This window comes from Lepus europaeus, chromosome 15, assembly GCF_033115175.1.
Source record: "Lepus europaeus isolate LE1 chromosome 15, mLepTim1.pri, whole genome shotgun sequence".
Lineage (NCBI taxonomy): Eukaryota > Metazoa > Chordata > Mammalia > Lagomorpha > Leporidae > Lepus > Lepus europaeus.
This window is the reverse complement of record NC_084841.1, coordinates 42,279,616-42,297,123: the sequence shown is the minus strand read 5'-3', so window position 1 is coordinate 42,297,123 and position 17,508 is coordinate 42,279,616. Positions and strand designations below refer to the sequence as shown.

Here is a 17,508-nt window from a genome sequence, read left to right as displayed (position 1 = left end):
GTCCTCATGCAAAACAACCATCTAAACATAACAGATGACATCAGCTTGGGCTTTTCAATTCCTGGATGGCAGCAGCGTGTTAATCCAGCCTTCATCCTGGATTTCATAAACTAAAACAAGAGAGCCTGGCAGGAGGACAGCGCGCTGCCGCTGGGTTGAGGAAATTGATGACGGGGAAGCATGCGGGCAACCCAGTGTATAAAACTCATCAACGTGTAGGCAGAGAGGCGCAGCTACCACTTTGGACGGCTGCTTCCCGCCAGCCAAGACTGCGTCGCGGGGAGCCGAGCCGGAGCCAGCTGGGGAACATGAAGAGCTTCCTGCTGCTGACCACCCTCCTTGTCCCTGCGCACCTGGCCACGGCCTGGAGCGTCAAGTACGCGGTGGATTGCCCGGAACGTTGTGACAGTAGCGAGTGCAGGAGCAGCCTGCGCTGCAAGAGGACAGTCCTGGACGACTGTGGCTGCTGCCGGGTGTGTGCCGCGGGGCTGGGAGAGACCTGCTACCGCACCGTCGCGGCCATGGACGGTGTGAAGTGTGGCCCGGGGCTCAGGTGTCAGTTTTACAGTGAGGAGGATGATTTTGGCGACGAGTTTGGTATATGCAAAGGTAAAGAGCGACCCCCTTGTTTCCCCTCCAGGGTCCAGGGTTCACTGAGGGCTTTGCGCCAGCGTTGGGGTCGGGGGAGGCCAGCTGGGCAGCCCAGGACGGAAAGGGAAAATGCAGGTGTATTCTTGCCAAGGCCCCAGACAGGTGTCGCAGGTGGAAAGAGATTGCTCTGCAAATACCTCTGTATTCTGCAGAAAGCAGTGTGCTGGAAGGCACAGAGAGACTCGGCAGCTCACTCGCTGTGTTAAGGAGATTTTACGAAAGAGAGTTGCCATGGAAGACGGTGTCACCCTCTTTTCTGGAAAACTTTAGAAACACAGCAGGTAATCTGTTGGGAATGGTTTAGACGCCCTGGCCGCTGCGGTCAGGCAGAGATTACAGAGGTCTCTGTGAGATAACCTCTCAGAGTGGTTCCAGCCCCGGATTTAGTGATTCTTTGATCTGGAAAGGGTCCAAGGCCGGTGGGCCTCTCTCAAGATTAAATAGTTCTGTTGAATGCTAATGCCCTTGGTGGACCAGGGCGGGTTAAGTCCTTTAACAAAATAATTCACATGCTTAAAAGAGTGACCCTCAAATATAAAACAAACCTCATTCTGCTTTAGAAAGGTTTTGGTGACTTAGAAAGATAGCAAATGGTGTAAGACAAGCAAAAATAACAGTAAAGAAAAAAAGTAAAAATTGAAAGTCTGTAGCGAAGGAGATTAGCTGCCTTGGAGACCTAGAGAAAAGCTTCATTAGGTTGAAATTATAGTTAAATAGCGTGTTCCTAGTTAAGCATTCATAGATTTCAGTTTAAACTTAGTGATTCTAGTTTAAACATGTTTAGAATCTAAAGAATGGTATTTTAAAACACTGTGTATAGAGACCTGATGAAATCATCAGTAAGAGCTATTATTAAGAGGCACACATGCTATTAACTCATTCATCAATTGTCCAGGAGTGGACAATTTCTAAAATCCTTATATTTTATGTACCTAATATAATTGTATTCTTTTTATTGATAATACCCTGTATAAGCTTATTTAATTACTTGTCCTACCTGTTAGACAAATAATTTGCAAATTCATCATCTTTTGGGCTGCAAATTGTATAAAATGTTAGAAAAGAAATTCTTGAGCAGTGAAGAAAATCTTATTTTTGTTTACTTTTGCTTATAACGAACAAGAGGTAGATATTGGGGGAATATTTTCTTTGGTGAACACATAAGCATGTATTTCTTTCAACTGAAAAGGATCTGTATTTTCTGTAAATTACAGGGCTTGTCAGCCAAGAAAACAGTGCTTCACATAAGGAAATTAGGGAGGAAGTGGTTAACACAATCCTACTCAGGAGGTAGAGAGTATATGCCATGGATTGCTTTTTCTCTTGGCATAGAAATGCCTTTGTACATGTGAGTACAAAAATGTGCAATTTTATATGGATAAAGAAATAAGGGGGAAAGCAGCTGGAATCTTTAGCACTCCAGTAAGCTATGAATGATGAACAAGTATGAATGATTGAGGTAGATGTCAATGACACATATTTTTAAAAGGATATTTAGATTGCACTTTTTGGCATGTTTCAGATGGCTCATGCATCTAGTTTTGAACATTTTCCTCTCTGCTTGGAATAATGAGACTGTGCGAGCCTTAGCACCTCTAGGTAGAGAGATTCTATGTTGCTATAAACAAATATCCAGATGTTTTCTAAATATTCAGATGTTTACCATTGTGTTGCCCAGATAACAATCAGCCGGCCATCATGCAGTTATTAGACACTTGCTATATACCTAGTATTGTTCAGTACATCAGGGGATACAATAGAAGCCTGACAGAATTTGGCTAAAGCTGTAGTTTTCCCAATCCTGTGTGCTTTTCTGCTAGAGGCTATTTCAGGATCTCTTCTTCCCAGCAGAGAGCACGGGTCACTCTGTAATCTGAAAAGTGCTGAAAAGAGAAAATGCTAAGTCTCTTTTGAAAAAATATCTCACTAATATCTATCTTGTTCATTCAATTGAGTATTAGATTGCTGAAGACTTGGATGCCTCACAACTCATTCCTTTACCCATATGCGATGTTACATTTACAAGCATATTTTCCGTGCCAAGAGAATAAATATTCTATATCTGTTCTGCTGGCTTTTAAAACCTGATTAATTTATGGAGGTACTGGTTCCATCATAAAACCCATGATTTTAAATAAGTGCTTTTATCCTTTTTATCTTAAAGTGGTATGTTTTATTCTAAGCATGAAAATGAAGAAGTTTTAAAAGCATCCAGTTCTTAGTAGGCACACAATCCTCAGGGTGTATTAACTCTAGCTTCCGTGTTCAATTGCAGAAGGCTTTGCTAGTAAGCTGGGGACTTAGGTGAGCTGTACTGCCTTTTGCAGAGAGGGAACTTGATGTGGGTTAGAGCAGACTGGGGAGTGATTTCTTCATGGTGAACTTGGGTGCCAACTCTCTTAGCCCTGGTTAACTTGAAGCTGTTTCCTGTACATTTAAAATAGCAAATTGTCATGAGTAGAGTGGATTAAAAGACAGCATCACATTTTAAAAACTCTTTGAGAAGCTGATACACATGTCTGTCTAATTTCCCACCATCCCTGGGCTGATAACAGAGGTAGCCTGTGAGAATCTGTCTATTGGTATCTAAGCAGCAAACAAACAGGATTAAGACTGGTCCAAGAAGATTGGTTTTGTGTGGCTTTGACTAGACTTAACACCATGCCACTAAGTTTGAGGCATCCATTATGTGCTCTTAATGTGTGACCACACATTTGTGATGAGAAGTGCTAACTTTCAAAGCCTGGGTTTTTGAGCATGAGTTTTCATTTTGTAGTCAAAATTCTTGAGGTTGGTTCAAAGCCTGAAGCTATGCACATGGGGGCTCTTAGTTTGGAGGTTTATGCATATGAATGTGCTTCTTCCCCCAATCCTTCTCTACCCTCAGACTGCCCCTACGGCACCTTCGGGATGGAATGCAAGCAGACCTGCAATTGCCAGTCGGGCATATGTGACAGGGTGACCGGCAGATGCCTGAAATTTCCCTTCTTCCAGTATTCAGTAGTCAAGTCTTCCAACAGAAGATTCCTTCCTCATTCAGGTAAGAATGAATTGAGTTACAAATATTGCAACGGTAGTCTCATTGTCAATTCATGACTTAAAAAGTGTCTAAGTGGCATACGGTGTTGATGGAATGCTTTTATATTATCTCACTCAGGAAAGGTGAGTGGTACTTGAGTTTGATGGCTGCTGCTATTTCCTGAAAAGATCCCATTAACAATTTGGAGGATTATCTATCACAATTTCTCATTAGGTTGTCCCAGTATTTACAGGATAAACATGATTGATTACAAAAAAAAAAACTGTAGTAAAAAATAACCAATGGAGATATATAAAGTTCTTTAAATTCTTCAGTGATCTGTTTTATATATTTACTAGACAAAACTATTTCTCTCCCAACTTCACATGCAGAAAGTACTGTGAGGAATTTATTGGATTAGGTTTAAGAGCCAAGATAGAAAATATAGAACATTTCTCTCTCTCTTTTTTAAACTAATGGAAGAATTTAAATGGAATAATTCCAAGCATGTGTTTTTATGTATTTTGGAAAGAGTAAGAAATAATATCTGTGATTGAAATTTGGAAAATGGGTAAAATTGTGGTAGTATTCACATATAGCTCATTACTCCCTGTTAGTTCTCACACAGATTGTTAGAATGTGAGGAACACATGGCTGATAAGGTGGTGTTAGAACATAGTCGGTTATCTTGTTGAATAAATGATCAGATAGTAACAGCCCCATTACAACAACAGGGATCCCTTATTCTTCCATCCCACAGACCTGTGGCTCAGATAAATGATAGCCTATTATTTACTTCAAATATGCAAGCAGAGTATATTTTAAATGTTCTCACAACACACACACACACACACGCACGCACGCATGTGAGTAGTCAGTTGGATTTAATCATTCGACAATGAAAGCATAGGTTAAATCATCACATTATACCCTGAATACACACAACTATTATTTGTCAAGTAAAGATTAAGCAAATAAGAAAACGCAGGCAAAATAACCCAATATGTAGCCATAGCAACTGCTAGTTTCAATTAATTATATATCCTTACCATAGAAACAGTTAATAATCCAAATCCATTTTATTTTGTTTTTGTTTCTGGCCCTATGCATGTCAAAGTAATTAGGATGTGAAATATCTGGCAAATGTGCTTATTCTTCCAGTTTTACTTCCTTCTTACATATGCATGTTACTTAGTTTGTTCAAATGAAAGGGAAAATATTGTGCTTTTAAGTGAATTATCAGTTTTATTATGGCCATGCTCTTAAACATTAATTTAAAAGGAAGCTTTCATTTTTAAAATCTATGAGGTGAGGATTATTATGACTCTTTGATCTGGAAAATGAGACATTAACATTTTAAATGCTTATGACTGACTTGTCCTTATATTCCTTGAAAGTGAAAGACTGGTTAAAACCTGAATTGTTTTTTTAATAAGATGCAATTCATATAACACAAAATTAACTATTCTAAGGTAAACTGTTCAGTGGCATTCATTGTATAAGCACCACCTCTATTTAGTTACAGAATATTTTTATCACTGCCAATTATACTTCCTTACCAGTTAAGCACTTACCCCTCTTCCTCACATCCCCTTAGTTCCTAGCAACCACTGATTTTCTTTCTGGGCCTAGAAATTTTCTGAATGAGTAGGTTGCTTTTAGTTCAGATGTGAGGGCTGTTTTCTTGGTATACCTAGCTGCCTCAATGACTTGCGGCTTCTTATGTCTTGTTTGACTTTTTTAAAACCACAGGCTAAAGAGAACTTGAGTTTGCACCCAAGCCTTTTCCCACCCAGGGAGAATCAAATCCTTCGTGCATCCGTGTTGGTGTTTTGGATGGAATGTCCAGGGAGGCCGTGAGAGTGCCTTTGGAACCCTCACTGCTCAGGAGAGCAGGTGTGGCTGGTGCCTCGCTGGTGCCCCTCCTGAGTGCACACAGGGTGTGACCTCGGCCTCTTCTCCGCAGGACCCTTGAGCAGTCTCTCTTCCTGGTGCCTGCTAGGCTCTCTCATTTGCTTGTAGATTATGCTGGTATCTGGGCTAACATATAGATGCCTGGGAAACAGATATACGAGTGTACTTTGAAAGGTACCTGAAAAAAAAATGGTATTAAAAGATAAGTTGATATTGGTGCCAAAAATTGTTTTGAAATCCATGCACAATTTTTCATATTATGCATTTTCCATGAACGCCTTGAAGGCCCTTTTATGCATGGATTTCACATTTTTTTCTTTGCACCCAAATCAACTTATCTTTTAATTAAGATAAACTCAGCTTTTAATTCCATTTTCTATGAATCCTTTGAAGTTCCCTTGTGTTGCCATAAGGCTGTTATGAGGTAGATTGCATTAAAATATTTCTGTACCAAAATTAGGTACAGAGATTCTTACTAGAAATTTATGGAGAAAGCACTTCTTTCTCCTTTTCTTTTTCTTTCTTCCTTTTTTTAAAGATTTTTATTTATTTATTTGAAAGTCAGAGTTACACAGAGAGAGAAGGAGAGGCAGAGAGAGTGAGAGAGGTCTTCTATCTGATGGCTCACTCCCTAGATGGCCAAAACGGCCAGAGCTGCGCCAGTCTGAAGCAAGGAGCCAAGAAGGTTCTTCCGGGTCTCCCACGTGGGTGCAGGGGCCCAAGGACTTGGGCCATCTTCTACTGCTTTCCCAGGCCATAGCAGAGAGCTGGATCGGAAGTGGAGCAGCTGGGTCTTGAACCGACGTCCATATGGGATGCCAGGGCTTCAGGCCAGGGCATTAACCCGCTGCGCCACAGCGCCGGCCCCTCTCCTCCTTTTCTTACCCAAGGTAATTCTTTTCAAAAGGTGAATTCTGATGCAATGTTGTCCAGGTTCAGCATGGAAAGGAAGCACCCTAAAAACTGTGGAGAGGCTGTCCAGGCACCCCAGTCCTGCCCAGTGGTGGATCACCTCCATAAGATTTTCCACCTTTATGTGCTGGGGTTTACAGGAGGGGGTTGGACCCTCGTTCCTGCCGCAGACGTCACGCCACTTCTGCACAAATCTGCTTGGGCCCAGCTTTGAGAGCAGGTTAGCTGGCTCCACGGTTCCCCAGCACAGGGACTTTTAGGGGTCCCTTCCACACCCTGATGGTGTGAGGAAGCGAGATTCTGATCTACTTTGTTGCATTTGTTATTTCCTTTTTTCTAGAGGGTAGTGAACTTCCCAAGACTGGGAATTCACAAAAACTTTTTTTTTTTTTTTTGTGGGGGGAGGGGGTGAGAAGTGAGAATGAGAATCTGGAATATTTTATGAATGATGCACATTGGATTGCCAGGTAGTGCTAAGCTTAGAGTGTTGCCTCTCAGGATGCCCACTGCTGAAATGAGTGTATCTCACTACTGGTAGAAGCAGAGAATTTCATTTTACAAAATTCTAAACATGACAAATTTCTCCAGTATTTAGAGCAAGAACTAGCTTTACAAAAGTTCTACCCTTTGGTCTGACTTCGGGTTTCTAGGGTCACACCAAAAAGTGAATCCCTCTGCTTTACCAGTTAGTATAACAATCTTGCTTAACAATTCATTCTGACAGCATTTGCTCCTTCCGTGCCTACTGTGTTCCAGGCACTGTTGTAAGTGATGGGGATATAGCAGTGAACAAAACCAAGTCCTGGATTTCATGGAACTGGAGTTCCAGTGGTAGAGTGAGAAAAGACACACAAACAGAAAAACACAAAAGACAGATGTATGGATGTCAGGGGGTCCATAGGTTTGCGAAAAGAAGTAATTCAAGAAGGTATTATCTTAGAGAGAGGGCAACTTGATTCAGAACTGTGAAAAGCTTAGCCTAAGATCTTGAATCAAAGGTTTCATTTTAATTTCCTTTGTAAACTAAACAAAACTGTGCTTGCCCTTTGAATTAAAGACATGTGGACATGATCTAATTGCAGAGCACGACATGGTGTCTGGAGATGGCAACGCTGTGAGAGAAGAAATTGTGAAAGAGAATGTGGCTCGGTCTCCTGTAATGAAATGGTTAAATCCACGCTGATCCAGAGAGCAGTTCCCGAGAGATGGCTCTACTTTAATGATTGTTCAACACACAGCCAACATGTTAGGAACTGTCTAGATTATAGCATATGGACATGCAATTTTTGGAGACCAAGTGTGAATCAGGGTGTACCCAGAAAAAAAAAAAAGTAGGCTACTTGCAATCCCTAAAATGCATATGACTGAACACCCTTTAGATATTTGTTTGTGAAATATTTGAATGCCTATAGATTTGTTAAATGTGTGTGTAGAGTAACACTGAAGAACTGAAAATGCAATTTAGGTCATCTTACAAGGAGACTGTCAGCCAAAGCTAGTCCAAACTGCAGACCACAATGGGACCATGGGTTCTTTGACTTGCTCTACATTCATGATGAGACATGATGGAGGAAGAATTAGGAATAAAGAAAGGTAGGAGTGGGGGTGGGGAGGGTGTGCAAATTTAGATCTTCCTTGTGGTAGTAGCTTCAATTCAATTTAATTGTGCTTTTTAAAAAAAGAAACTTTTGGAAAAGTCAAAACAAAACAACCAGAAAACCCCTGGAGGAAGTAGGACTTGAAGCCTGTGGGAACTGGAGAATGGCCTTGCTGTGAGGTTGATTTCCAAGGGCTGCTAACGTAGTTCCCAGGTCACCTGTATCTGAAGGATGGTCGGGGGCAGAGGGCAAATGTAGGCTGCCACACGTGGTTTTACAGAATGCCACCTATGAGTGAGACCTAGGAGGCACCCTTAATTCAATAGGCTGTTGTCTTAGCGGGCGGGGGTGTGTGTGAGGGTGAATATTTATGTTTTTATAAACTTTATAGTACAAGTCATCTTGCACACTTTTATGTATCACCCTCTGGGGGAAATGGACCTATTATTGTTCAACATGATTACAGTAAAGGCGTAACTCAATGAACTTTTCAGACATCTGAAGCATGGTAAAGTTATTATTAATAATTATAGTAATATTAACAGTAACAAACAGAAGAGAACCTTATAAGATGTCAAAAAAATGAGCAACGGGGGAATTTCTTTAAAAGCAAGTGCTGTGAATTAGATGAATTTTAAATTTAAAATATAAAATAACCTTTTAGGAGGTTTGGAAAAAAAGTCAATTTTCAGCAGGAATCATGTCAGCTTTAAAATATAGTTTATTTTCATATTTTTTTTCAAACTTGATTGATAAGTAGAATTAGGAGTACGCCTGGGAGAAGCTTAGCACAAATGGGACGGTTGTACTAGATGTTGTGAGGAAATATTTGCAGAAGTATTATATTTGGAGTAAAGAACTTATTTAAGAATTATTTCACTATTTACCTATATTTTATTCTTGACGTTTGCCAACAGAGGTGTGAATGTGTGCGTGGAAGGTCTTTGAATGTAAGCTGAATAAGCTGTTAGGTTTTGTTTTAAAAGGACCAGTTCATTACTGTTCAATAAAAAAAAAAAAAGAAAAAGAAAAAAGACAGCTGCTTTGTGTCCATTTGTGGTTTTGTTGATTGCTTAAATCCTACTCATTCGATGAATAAGAATTCGTTACTGAATATTAAAGGTCTGGATCTTCAATTGCATTTTCTGCTAAGAGAAGCTGCTCCTAGCCAAACAAGGGGCTAGGATATTTTTCTTTTCCTTACAACTTCAGTCTGCTCTTCTGAGCTTCCTAGAAGGTAGACTCCCGGTATATTAGCCCAATACGCAGGGTTTTTTTCTTTTTTTTTTAAGCCTCTCTTTGTTTTAGCAACAACAAAAGGTAAATACTTCTTTTGGTATTATAAATTAGCTGTGGATCTAAGGCTTGAAATAACAGTTTCTAAGTCACTAGATAAATGGTTTTTTCACATAGCACTGAATTATTGAACTTGGAGCATATTTTATCCTTTGTTTTGTTTTCTCCTCCTGGATTTAATTTATTTAAAGATGGAAACTTTGCCATTAAACAGCTACTCAGGGCTACTGTCCATCATTCTAGGTTCTGTGAGGAAACTCCAAATACTTAAATCTCATTCAGTTGTTAGCTGATTGACTGAAGGTTACAGATGTAAAAATGTCAACTTGCTTTCACTCTCATCAGTTTAGGTAGCTCATTCATATTCGCATTTATAATTCATACAAGTAGTTTATTTTCACACTTGTTCATATTGTTTAAAATTGTTGTTCTTTAGAAAATATAGCCAGAGGCCAGCGCTGTGGTGCATCGGGTTAACGCCCTGGCCTGAAGTACCGGCATCCCATATGGGTGCCGGTTCTAGTCCTGGCTATTCCTATTCCGACCCAGCTCTGTGCTTTGGCCTGGGAAAGCAGAAGATGGCCCAAGTCCTTGGGCCCCTGTACCTAGGAGACCTGGAAGAAGCTCCAGCTCCGGCCATTGCGGCCATCTGGGGAGTGAACCAGCAGATGGAAGATCTCTCTCTCTCTCTCTCTTTTTCTCTCTCTTTCTCTCCTCTCTCTGTGTAACTGACTTTCGAGTAAATAAATAAATCTTAAAAAAAAGTTTCATCACCAAAAAAAAAAAAAAAAAAAAAAAAGAAAGAAAATATAGCCAAAGACAAACCTGTCAGTGCCATTGATGGAAGAGAGTAACCTACAGCTTTGAAGCTCAACTGCATGCTATCCAAGAATGGCAACACGGCCACTTGGCCTTGGAGACAAATTATGGAAACATTTTAACTGAATTGATAAAATGCTAAAAAAAAAAAAAGGAATCTGTATAAGGAAAAACATCCTGTTTTTCTAGCTTAATCTTAAGTCCAAATGTCAGCTGAATGATAGCTGACCTGGGGGCAGGACCCGCCCCGGTGCCTGCTCGGAGGTAACCACCTGTGTGACCATGGAAAATAAAATCTAACAAAGGTAGACCCATTCTCTCTGAGTTGCAGGCATATTTCCTAGCTTCCCAGCTTCATATTGCTGAGGACTCTTCCTGAAAGTTAGTATCTGTCTATCACAAATTGTTCTGTAGTTTTCGCCCTCTATTCTTCATTGTGGTGGTCTCCAAAATCTTTGGATTTTGCATACTTTTTGATTGCAATTTTTTGAGCATGTAATTTTGAACTGTATCTATTATGTTATAGTGTTAATACATTGTGTTCATTGGAAAACATACTGACAAATTGAAAATTTTTAAGCAGTTGATAAATATAAATACAAGTTCTGAGATTTTCTTCCTGCACTCCAATGGACCATTCGGGACACACTGGAGATGCAAAAGAAAATGCCATAGAGCAGTTATCTCTGAAGAGCCCCACACTCACGATATTGGAGAGAAACAAAGCTGACGCACAAGGAATACTTCTGGAATGAATGGATGAATGGGTAGCTAGGTGGATAGAAGGATGGGTGGGAAGAGGGATGGAGGGCAGTCGGACAAATGAGTGACAGAGGGATAGCTGGGTGGAGAGACGAATGAATGAATGGAACATTTCACAGGGCTCCCATCTCCGCTACAGTAGCAGCTGCTCAGGAGGAAGACAGCCTTGCCCGCTTTCCTCTGCCAGCTCTCCCATAGCTGCCTATCTTGCCTGTTGGGGTGTGAGGTGATTGACAAAACTGAAGGCCTGCACTAGAGTCAGGGAATCTGTTGTCCAGGGCAATGAAGACAGGGAGTGCTTCTCCCTCAGGCACTGGGGATAACATCAACCACACTGGGCTAGCAACCAGGGTAAAGTGAGTCCTGTGGCAGCCAGAGGAGGCTGTCATTCACCCTGAGAGGCAATGGGGAGGATTGCTGGTTCCATCCCATATTTTCTTCCTTTCTTTTACCCAGATGTCTTGAGAAGTAAAGGAACCAGAGAAGCAATTGAGATCACACAGGTATTTAGAGTTATCCTACTCAATAGACTAAGACCTGGCTTTAAAAGGGTGCATGGCATACAGCAATGTTTTCAAATATTAGTGTGCATCACAGTCACCCAGCAGCCTAGCTAAAACATAAATTGCTGTGATTCAGTAGGTGTGAAGTAGGACCTAAAAATATCCCATTTTAACAAGTTCCCAGGTGCTGCGGATGCTGCTGGTCAAGACACCATACTTTGAGAATCATTGAGATACGGAAATCTGGGTTTGCTCAGAGGGGAGACAAGCTAAGGGGTGATCAAAACCAACCATGGTTGCCTTTTGAAAAGGGCATTGCAATATTGCATAACCCATTGGTGCCTTTAGCTTTTTCTTTGAATGTTCTCAACTACTTCAACAGCTGAGAGGATTGCGAAGTGTCAGAGACATTTTAAGATAACCTGGAGGCTTTACAGGGACAGATAGATGGAGGGTGGAAGAACCAGAGACTTGGGAGTAATCAGTTAATGTGTTCTCATAGAAAGAACAGCATTTCCGAGTAACCAGGGGTGTCTTGTGTGGTGGAGAGATAAGGCAGACTGAAGAGTTATTAGGCAGTCCATGGTGACTACAGTTAAAGCATTGTCCATGCAGAGCTGGGGTTGGAAGCCCTATTGAAGGGTCAGAAAACCGCAGGTGAGCATTTTCCCAGAGGGTGACCAGGGAAGCACGGAACAGCAGTCACGTGCTACCAAGAGAGCATTCTGTCCCCTCCTACCCTAACAATAGAGAGAGACCCTGTAAGATCAGAAACATGAATAGGAAATACAGATACAGACTTCATGTAATGATGATCTAGCTTTCATGAATCTGGTTTATAAAATTGCATTTATACAGATTTTTGAAACTTAGTTCTTACAATGCAGACATATCTATACACTTTTCAGCTCCCTAGAGAGTATAGGAGTGCAGGGAAATCTGACTCATTTGGGTTGAGAAGAAAGGACTAAAGAATTCTAGTCTAAATCTTTTATTTCACTGATAAAACACCAGGACCCACGTAAAGTCAAAGATAAGATCTTGTGTATAGTGATAAAAGCTCTACTATTGCCATTGTAGCACTTTTACCATTTGATTTTTAAAAATTAAAACATTAAAATCCTTCATTACCTACTCCATATTTAAAATATATATACTGTGTGTATCTATGTGTGTGTGTGTGTGTGTGTATGGGCTTGAAAAAATACGTTCTTTCATGCAGAAATTCTACTTTTATGAATTTATTCTGTGTAAATATTTTAAAAGTGTAAAAATGTATATACAACAAATATTGCACTCTTTTTATAGTATTGGAAACTTAATAACCTGGAAAAGATGTTGATACTGTACAGTTCAATGAAATGACAGAATAACCAAGATTTACATATGTTGTAGGCATGGAAAATGAGGAGCTACAGATATCACCTAGTGATTGATGTAGATATGTTCACTCCACAGCAGAGAGAGAGGCAGTGTATTCAGATCTGGTAGTTACTGCTGGAGTGCACATCATCTTTCTCCCCTAAACTGCAACAAAAATTATAGACTCCTAGATTTTCATGACTCTCAATACCCCAATTTGAGTGTATCTGCTATTTATTTAAAAGTGATACTAGTCCTGGTTGGGGCGCCGGATTCTATCCCGGTTGCCCCTCTTCCAGGCCAGCTCTCTGCTATGGCCCGGGAAGGCAGTGGAGGATGGCCCAAGTCCTTGGGCCCTGCACCTGCATGGGAGACCAGGAGAAGCACCTGGCTCCTGGCCTCGGATCAGCACGATGCGTTGGCCGCAGCGGCCATTGGAAGGTGAACCAGCGGCAAAAAAGAAGACCTTTCTCTCTGTCTCTCTCTCTCACTGTCCACTCTGCCTGTCAAAAAAAAAAAAAAAAAAAAAGTGATAGGTTTATCAGATTTGCTTAAAGCATTCACCTTCAAATTTTCATAGAGACAGCAATCCTCTACCTTGCTGATCTACATATTTAAGTACTTTATGTAACAATGAAAATTAGCATAGAAGGTTTGGGAACAACAGACTCTTGAAATGTTTCCTTTTTGTTTTATTTGAGAGGTTTGAGAGGTACACACACACACACACACACACACGAGAGAGAGAGAGAGAGAGAGAGAGAGAGAACTCATCCACCAGTTCGCTTCCCAAATGCTTGCAATGGCTAGGGCTGGGCCAGGGCCAAAGCCAAGAGCCTCTAACACAAGCCAAGTCTCCCAAGTGGGTGGCAGAAACCCAACTACTTGAATCATCTCCTACTGCCTTCCACAGTTTGTATTATTAGAAAATAGAAGCTAGGAGCTGGAATTGGGTGTTGTCTGATATGAGACCCAGGTATCCCAACCAGAGTCCTAACCACTAAACTAAATGACCTCTTTCTTGGTATGTTTTTAATATAGCTAATGGCAATACAAATATCAGATGCATCCCAGAAGGAGGCCTACCTGCCTGCATCCTTCAGCAAACTCCATGGGTGTCAATTCTTGTGTTTTTTGGAGAGAAGATAGATGTATGTTAATTTTTGATTAAGTGGATTTTGCTTCAGAACACTTCTACTGTATATTAAGCAAGAAAAAAAAAGCATGTTACAATGCCATATGGATAATGTTATTTTTGTGAAACAGTATGTAAATGGATATAAATCAATATGTTATCAGTGATGTATCTTTTATTCTTTTCTGTTTTTTTAACTTTTTAAAAATTTTAATATATGGAAAATAGATTTCATGAATTTCATAGATTCCAAGAATACAACAACACTTTCTTTCCTTCCTGGTTCCTTCCCTCCTTCTCTCCTTCCTCTTTCCTCTTTTTTCTTTTAATTTTTTGTGAGAACATATTTTCAAGTTACTTTATAATCAAAGGCTCAAGGCACTTCTAAATGAAGAGCTCAACAAGGAAAAGGGAGAGAGCCCCCTGTTCCCCAGGGGTACAGACAACAATCAAATCACAAGATGTCAGTTGATATACATTAACTTCTATTTTTTTTTTTTTGTATTCTGTGTATTAGCTAAAACCATTCAGAAAAAACCCATGATATTTGTCTTTTTGGGTCTGGCTTATTTCACTAAGCATAATGGTCTCCAGTTCTTCATATTTTTAGCTGTTTTCTGAAACTTTACAACTGGGACAAAGAAAAAAGAAAGCTCTGTGTATTTTGAAAATCTAAATTGCAGTATGAAAGCAAATGTATAGTTTACTACATCAATGGTGACTTTAGAACACAAGCCTATGTTTCAATAGTTTTGAGATGTCCTTCATCACCTGGGCATTTTGTCAGAAGTGGACATAGAAGTTGAAACCAAATGGAGAGGATTGTAGTTTCCTTATAAATATTAGAAGAGCTACAAAGTGAATCTGCATAGATTGCACATCTTTGGTACAAATATTTCATCCAACAGAAGCAAAGACTGTGATCCTTAGTACACACCAAGGTGGCCGGGTCAAAGTGCGCATTTTAAACTGCAATATACCTTTCTTACCTATGCATAGAAAACACTATCTGCTTCAGCTCGTGGTACAGGCCAACTGGGTTTTTAAAGTATTTCCTGACACCTGTGAAGTTGGTAAATATTTCCTGTTTTTGTTGTGTCTGGAGAACACAGGAATGAACAAGTTGGAACTGATCATTAAATGCACTTTGCAAATGATCTCTGTATAAATACTTCTCAGTAAGAAGTTTGTATTTTCTTAAAAATCTATCACAACATACTTCTCTTGAGGCAGGAAAGTGATTATAAGAATCTGGTAGCCCACCCTGTGGGGGAAGACCCATCTTCTACCCATGAGGAATATTAGTTGTGAAGACGTGTAGAACTTCAATGTAAATCCAATGTAAAGTCATCCAAAGAAAGTAAAACTCATTGAGGGATACAACAATGAGTACCTTCCTGATGTTTCTGATCTAATAATGAATAGTTAGCCCATTTAAAATTATTTTTGATCTTCTTAAAGTACTGTGGAAGGATAAGGACCTTAGATTTTTTGAGTCGGAGGAAACCAGGATTAACCCATGATGCCACCTGATACTGACATCAGGTGCATTATTCAGTTCTGATGACCCTAGTGTCCTCTGAAAATTGTGGGTAACAGCTGATGTGCAAAGTCTGAGAATCTTTGCGTATGCTCTATGCATGCCACGGGATCCTATCATTGTGTCTGCTGTATATTAAGCTTTCTAATAGATGATAGATAATTATAAAAGCCAATCTCAGATGTTCTTTTTTTATTTTCAGAGGATATTAATGGATGCAAGACTGAAATATTTTAGGTATTTTACGTGTCTTATTTAAGCTGGAGAGAGAAAGAGACTGAAGAAAATTATCTGACTTCTTAAACTTGAAGAGACCCATAAAAGGTAAATAGCAATGAGAGAAATTCAAAGAATATCGTTTGAAACTCTCACAATCTTACAAAAGAAGTGACTGTTTTTAAAGAACAAATAATGGTGTTCTATTTAAATCACCAAACAATTATTAGCATGCTCCTGAAAAACAAATAAAAAGCTACAATGCCTCAGCAGAATGCTGGGGAGCCCTCCAGATGCTGCACACTTCCCTGGGTTTATTTTTAGACTTCTATTCCTGCCTTTTATTTTGGGACTTGGCCCGCTTCCTTTGTGGCTTCCCCTTAACTTGTTCATACCTTTCTTTCTTATATAATGCATTTTAAACTGCACCCACCCCCTTTTCCCACCTCTCAAAGGAAATTCAAGGAATGTTGGCCAGTTCAGGAACTCCTGCTTGTCTTGGCACTAACATAGTTCTTGGTTTGAAAACAACCTAGGAAATCCAGGGTCACGGTTGACTTTCTAGTTATTTAATGCATCAGAGCTGCTGATGGATCTGAGACCAGCGAGACATAGATTTTGAATACAATTTTTGTGAAATTGTCATATGGCTATTAGAAACTAGAGGAATTTGAAAGCAGGCTCTGTTTTCAATAGACTTATGCAAAGGCAATGTACAATTTTAAAAAGGACAAAGTCTAGCAAGTTTGGCTTAAGGCTATATTTACTCTTCTATCCATGAGCAGTTGGTCAGGTAGTCTTGTTGGGGGAACATTCATTCTGCACAGTCAATGAATGGCAGCAGAGTGAGGAGATGAAAGGTGGTGGTCTCTGTTTTAAAGAACCCTATAGAGAAACTCTGGTGAGGGGACAACAAAACTGAAACACAGTACATATTTTTAATCATGTGTGGTAGTTTGTGGTTTTTTGGTTGCAAGTAAAACAAAGCAAAAAAGTGAAAAGGTTGACTTCAAACAACTTCAACAACAATGTAAAGTATTGGTAGGATAAGGGATGCCTCACAAAAATGGAAAAAAAAAAAAACCCAACCCACCTGTTCAGTCAGCTGGTTTGGATAATGCAGAGTGAGTTAGGAAGGGTAGGAGGCAGAGTTAAGAGGAGATGTTCTTGCTGGTGTATTGCCATGAAGGCCAAGAGCTGCAATTGTTTTGTTCCTATGCCAGTGCTACATGATTGCTCAAAGCATCTTTGAAACTCTTCTTCGGGATACCAATATCAGGCCTGGTGGCCCATTTTTTGTGAATAAATCAGTTGTGACAAATTTTTTCCTCTGTAGGTAAATTTCATTTTTTTTCATGTAGCCATTCAGGATCCTCTGTGGCCAATGAGATGTGAACCAATATGTGTAGTACTCTTTAGGTGAAGACCAAGATGTGTGCATACCCTCCATCCATCTTAACTGGGTCTCCCTGTAACAAAAAATGGATTAAGGAGAAAAACAAGAGGAAGTATCACAAACATGTGTACAAGTGCTTCATGAATACATGGGCGGTAACAGAGAAATAAGTAAGTCTCTAAAGTAAATCTCAAATAATTGTCTTAATCTTCAGGCTTAAATGCCATCATCCACTGAAACAGGGGAAGAAGAGTGTGGAAAGAGGCCCAGTTAATACAAGCAGGCCAGGAAAAGCACCCTAAAACAAGGGTCTGTTGTGTGGATCTGAGTAGACACCTTCTCCATTGATTAAAGGTCTCTAGTGATTTAGTCACTCTTCCTGGTG

At 40.0% G+C, this 17,508-nt stretch overlaps 1 protein-coding gene across 1 annotated transcript; it reads left to right on the top strand.

The window, feature by feature from the left end:
- Window positions 1-215: 215 nt before the first annotated feature.
- On the top strand, window positions 216-9,101 carry ESM1 (endothelial cell specific molecule 1). Its single transcript, XM_062211833.1, has 3 exons — window positions 216-609; window positions 3,539-3,691; window positions 7,579-9,101. Exons 1-3 carry the CDS (start codon window positions 309-311, stop codon window positions 7,677-7,679), a joined length of 555 nt encoding a protein of 184 aa, XP_062067817.1. The 5' UTR covers window positions 216-308; the 3' UTR covers window positions 7,680-9,101.
- Window positions 9,102-17,508: the final 8,407 nt, after the last annotated feature.